The sequence below is a fragment of the Nicotiana attenuata genome, unplaced genomic scaffold (assembly GCF_001879085.1).
Source record: "Nicotiana attenuata strain UT unplaced genomic scaffold, NIATTr2, whole genome shotgun sequence".
NCBI classification, from domain to species: Eukaryota; Viridiplantae; Streptophyta; class Magnoliopsida; order Solanales; family Solanaceae; genus Nicotiana; species Nicotiana attenuata.
In genome coordinates this window covers 136,290-141,277 of record NW_017670298.1, presented here as the reverse complement: position 1 = coordinate 141,277, position 4,988 = coordinate 136,290, and the positions used below count along the sequence as shown (strand labels likewise).

Sequence of the window (4,988 nt, the reverse complement as noted above, 5' to 3'; positions counted from 1 at the left end):
AAAAAGTTAGACAAATCTTCGTCAGTTCAAGCGTTATATCGCTATTAAGAGAATGAAATCTATGAAACAAGCTACAATTACAAAGTTGTTTCATCAATCTTGAAAGAATTTATTTTTCTAGGTAGCTTTAAATTGTATGTGTTTGAGTTTAAATCTTTATACGTTATGAATTTATTAATAACGTATTAACTAGTGAAGTATGCATATCTTTTAAGATTTTAAATTTGAATAATTTTTTTTTATTTTTTATATGTAATATTAAAAAGAAAAACTAATTGATTTTTGGATAACATCTAAAAATATTTAAATATCAAATATTATTATAGGTGTATAATATTCAGCCAAAAAATATAAAACAAAGAAGGTTGACTGTTGAAGAAAAAATCTAAATGAGGAAAAACCCAAATAAAAGAAGAAGAAGAGAGAGAAAACATAACTGAAGAGGAGCGTCGTGTCCTTTCCCTTTCCCCTCGCTAATGTAGACGAAATGAAACCCTAGTTATCTCCGTTTCTCCAACTCCCTCTCTCCCTACACACACGCATACACAAATAATAAGAGCTTGGCCTTGTTCTTCTCTCTCGATTTCCCCAATTTCCAGAACTTTCGGTGGTTGTTTTGTGTAATCGAATCATTCATTTCTCAGAACATATATACACATGAATTTAGAAGCATAGATATTGAAATGTATAGAGATCGAGGAGGCGGTGGAGGACCGTTGGATCGGAAGCGAATAATCAACGTTGCATTAGATAAGCAATTGGAGAAATCTTCAGCGGCACCTACATCCAGAGCGTTGAAGGAGAAAGCTGTTCCGTCCACGTCAGATGTGATAACTGGAAAATCGCATCATCGTAATATTGATCAGCATATGGATACTCTTTCTTCTTCTACTCTCACCACCAAAAACAAGTGCTCTGATGGTATGTACAAGTGTTACTCTTTCCGTCCCACTTTATGCGCTGTGTTTGATTGACCTTGGAGTTTTCAAAAAAGATTACTTTAGAGATTTGTGACCTAAAACAATCATAAATATCTCTGTGACTATAAATAATCTCATTGTGTGTAAGTTTATAGTTACAGAAATGTTATTTTTTTTGAGACCGACTAAAAATTAAAGTGTGCTACGTAAATGGGACAGAGGGAATACTTGTTTTTCCTACTGCTACAACCAGTTTTTAAGCTTTTGAATGCATAAGATTTTGCTCTTTGCAGATAAAAATTGGTTAGTTTAATAGTTAATCATTCATTTCTTTTTATGATCTTAGGAATAAATAGCTGGAGATGAGTTTTGGGCTTTAGGTTTGGTTAAGTATTTTGATTTTCAAATACCAGCGGAGGCAAAAAAACATTAGGTGGTTCTTTCCATCTGCCTAAGCTTTTGTTGGCAGAGTTACCCGGTATCGGTGCTAGTGGGAGGTAGCATGTACCAGGTGGCATAGTTGATGTGCGTGCAAGCTGATCAAGACACCACTGTCATAAGAAAAGAAATTAGGCTTAAGCGATTTCTTCCCATCTCCGACAGAGTTACAGGTACCCGATGGAATAGTCGAGGTGCGCGCAAGCTGGCCTGGACCCACCGTAGTTAAAAAAAAAAAAAAGAATTTTGATGTCAACTGTTGGATTACAATTTTCTTTACTCGTGTCTACCAAATGTGAAGATATGTTTCTACATCATTTTGGTCTTGGTGGTGGCAGTAAATTTTCTTTTGGAGTTCCAGTTGGCTATCATTCTTCCCCTTCCAAATTACATATCGAAAATGGTTCTAAAATTGATCCAAAACTATACAAGCTTCTTCCAAAGCATATATATATATATATATATATATATCGTAGAATGAAGTATCTCATGTGTGGATATTATATGAATCCAAATCTGCCGAATCACTCATGTTATGATCTTCTATATCCTAGGTATTCCCTTTTTGTCATATGGCTTATGTTTTTCATATAGCATTCAGACCAAATGACTCTATGAAATTACATTATCTGCATGAATATGTAAAAGGGACTTCTTTGGCACTTCTCAGTAGAGTCTTAAATGGATCTATTTTCCTTAGTTAAGGTTTTATTTCCTGATAGAATGCATTTAACTTGGCTGGAATAATAGAAATTCAATTTCTCCTAAAAAGCATGTAAATGAGATGTGAAAAAAATTCTGTCAAGTATCAAAGGTGGAATGTGGCTGGAAAAGCTATTACTGGAAAAGTTCTGTCAAGTATCGAAAGTGGAATGTGGCTGGAATAGCTATTACTGGAATGTCATTCTATTCTGCTTCTGCTTCCTTGTGTATCTTATGAAGTTACATTGTAGAAAGTTCATAGATTCTCAAAACGTTCAAGGTAAAATGATATATGGTTTTACAGAGTATCCTGGTTGTAAGCATGATTCATTGTTGGTCATGGCTTACGATATTATGTCTTCTTTGCAATTGCTTCTTTTTTGGGAATCTTGGGACCTGCTTACCAGGCATTGTAAGAGTTGGATACGTTGTATATGGATCTACTGATGAATACTCAGCTGCAGTATCTTGCTATTATGGTTTAGGGTGGTACGAGTAAACAGGTTATTAACTGATGGTTTCATTTGGTGTCTCACGGAAATTGAAATCTAGAGTATTTATCAATTTGTTTCGAGTTACTACCTATAGTTACTTGGAGAGCTAACTCATGTTTCCTCTCTATTTTCACTGCTCTTTTGACATCAACCTTGAATTTTGATTACCAATATCTTCTAGTGCTATATCTTACAGAGGTAGACTTATAGATTTGAGTCTTTCGAGTTACTACCTATAGTTACTTGAAGAGCTAACTCATGTTTCCTCTCTATTTTCACTGCTCTTTTGACATCAACCTTGAACTTTGATTACCGGTATCTTCTAGTGCTATATCTTAGAGAGGTAGACTTACAGATTTGAGTCTTTCGAGTTACTATTAGAGAGGTAGACTATTATTGATTTGAGTCTTGGTGTTTCACCCGAAGATACTGGAAAAGCCAAAGCATGTGGCCACTATGTTTTCATTGCTCCTGGGGACATCAGCCGTTTTATTTTGCTTATGCTTCGGTTTTCTTAATGATTTGACTTTTTTACTTGCATTTCAAGCAAGATATGAGTAAATGCCATGGATGTGTATTTTGCAGAGGAATCTGAATCAGACAGTGAAGAGTCTGATGTTAGTGGTTCTGATGGAGATGACACATCATGGATTACTTGGTTTTGTAACCTGCGTGGGAATGAGTTCTTCTGCGAGGTTGATGACGACTACATTCAAGATGATTTTAACCTCTGTGGATTGAGCAGTCAAGTTCCATACTATGACTTTGCACTTGATCTAATCCTTGATGTTGAATCCTCTCATGGTAAGTATAGTTGCTTCTTTAGATTGCCTAATATTTTTGGATAAATTGCACTAGAACTACATTTAACTTGTCGTTTCAATCTAATGATGTAAGTTTTTGGTCTTCCATAGATAAAAAGGATTAGGTTATTTTAGTCATAGTGGAAACATACTGAACGTCATAAGAGTTGCCTGGTTATTGTCTTTGGCACTTCAAGGTTGTTGGAATCATGTTGTTATTTCAGTACTCCTGCAGAGCTATACAGTTACTGCGTATAAGATCATTGGTGTAATCTAAGCTTCATCTCTTCTGATGGAAACAGTCGGTGATCTGTTTTAGCTTGTACGGCTGGTTAAAAAATCAATCTGCCAAGTCCACCATCTAATTATTCTTTCTGTAGGACGTCTCCTTTCCAATTCCAATTGTTATTAAACATATTTTCAAGATTTAAATGTGTAGTGCTTGGGCATTACTTCTGCAGGTTCCATTTTCAGGAATTTGGAAAAATTTCTTGTTTCAATAGATAAACTCTCCTGGGGATGGGTAGTTTCTGGTGGTGGCTATTGATAAAAAGCTAGCGCAAATAAACATTCAGTCTCTGTTGATAAGCCTGCTAAACTTCTGAAGCATAGTGTATCTGTTTTATGAAGGCAACCTTTTTGAAACAAAAGTAAGGAATTGGGACCTCCCCTCCCCCACCCCCCCCCCCCCCCCCAAAAAAAAAATGAAAGAGGAAGTACTGAACTGGTCCCCAGCTTATCCCCCAGATCAGATACTTTGCTTAATTGGTTTGGGACGTCTAGCTTAACTTGGATGAAAACAGAGCCAATTTCTATAGGGATTTTTTAGTTCTTTGCAAATTTCTGACTGAAAAAAGACTACCTTGAAATTAGATACTATTAAATTTATGCATAATTCTGACCGATCAAAAAAATATTGTACATAATTCTGTCTGCTTTGCAGAATATTGGATTTTCATTTGTTTCATTTTTGTGAAGAGGCATGCCGCTGTAATCAGATATTGTGGTCACTGAATGAATTCCAATGCTAGGAAAATTGATGTGCTCTAACTTTGGGATTATTATTTTGCTTAATTAAACAGGCTTTTCGGTACAAACTGTTGAATCTTGTGTTAGAATATCCACATAGGTTGAGGAGATGAATTGTTGTTCCTTGTATGGTCTTTGGGAATTACTCATCTCATGAGCTAGTTGTAGGAGTTGAATCAAACCAAGGTCCATTTCTCTTAACAGAATAAAATAATAACCTCTTCCTTACTAGCTTGTCCTTGTACATATAGTGCCATACCAAGCTTTTGGATTCCTTTGTTTTTAATTTCAGCTTTCGTGTTGAGAAACAAGGCATTCTTTCCATTCTAAGTGCAAATTTTGGTCTCTATTTTACTGCAACTAAAAATGTTAATAGGAGTTTTTAATTTGTCCTGCTTTGAATAGGTGATATGTTCACTGAAGGGCAGAATGAATTGGTTGAATCAGCAGCAGAGATGCTCTATGGCTTGATCCACGTCCGATATATTTTGACCAGCAAGGGGATGGCTGCAATGGTAATGCATCTTATGTCAGGCTGTCGCCGTTTCTAGGTTTCTGGTGTTATCTGCTTTGGTTGTTTCCTCTAAACCCCCCCCGCCCCA

General features: G+C 35.9%; 1 protein-coding gene across 1 annotated transcript in view; it reads left to right on the top strand.

Annotated features, from left to right (window-relative positions):
* The first annotated feature begins 412 nt into the window (after positions 1 to 412).
* The window catches only part of LOC109237436 (casein kinase II subunit beta-1-like), a 5,870-nt gene continuing 1,294 nt past the window's right edge, over positions 413 to 4,988 (top strand). The window contains exons 1-3 of the mRNA XM_019403743.1: positions 413 to 921; positions 3,140 to 3,358; positions 4,792 to 4,901. Of these exons, the coding sequence (XP_019259288.1) occupies positions 684 to 921; positions 3,140 to 3,358; positions 4,792 to 4,901 (567 nt within the window). The 5' untranslated portion in view covers positions 413 to 683. The remainder of the gene's footprint in view (positions 922 to 3,139; positions 3,359 to 4,791; positions 4,902 to 4,988) is intronic.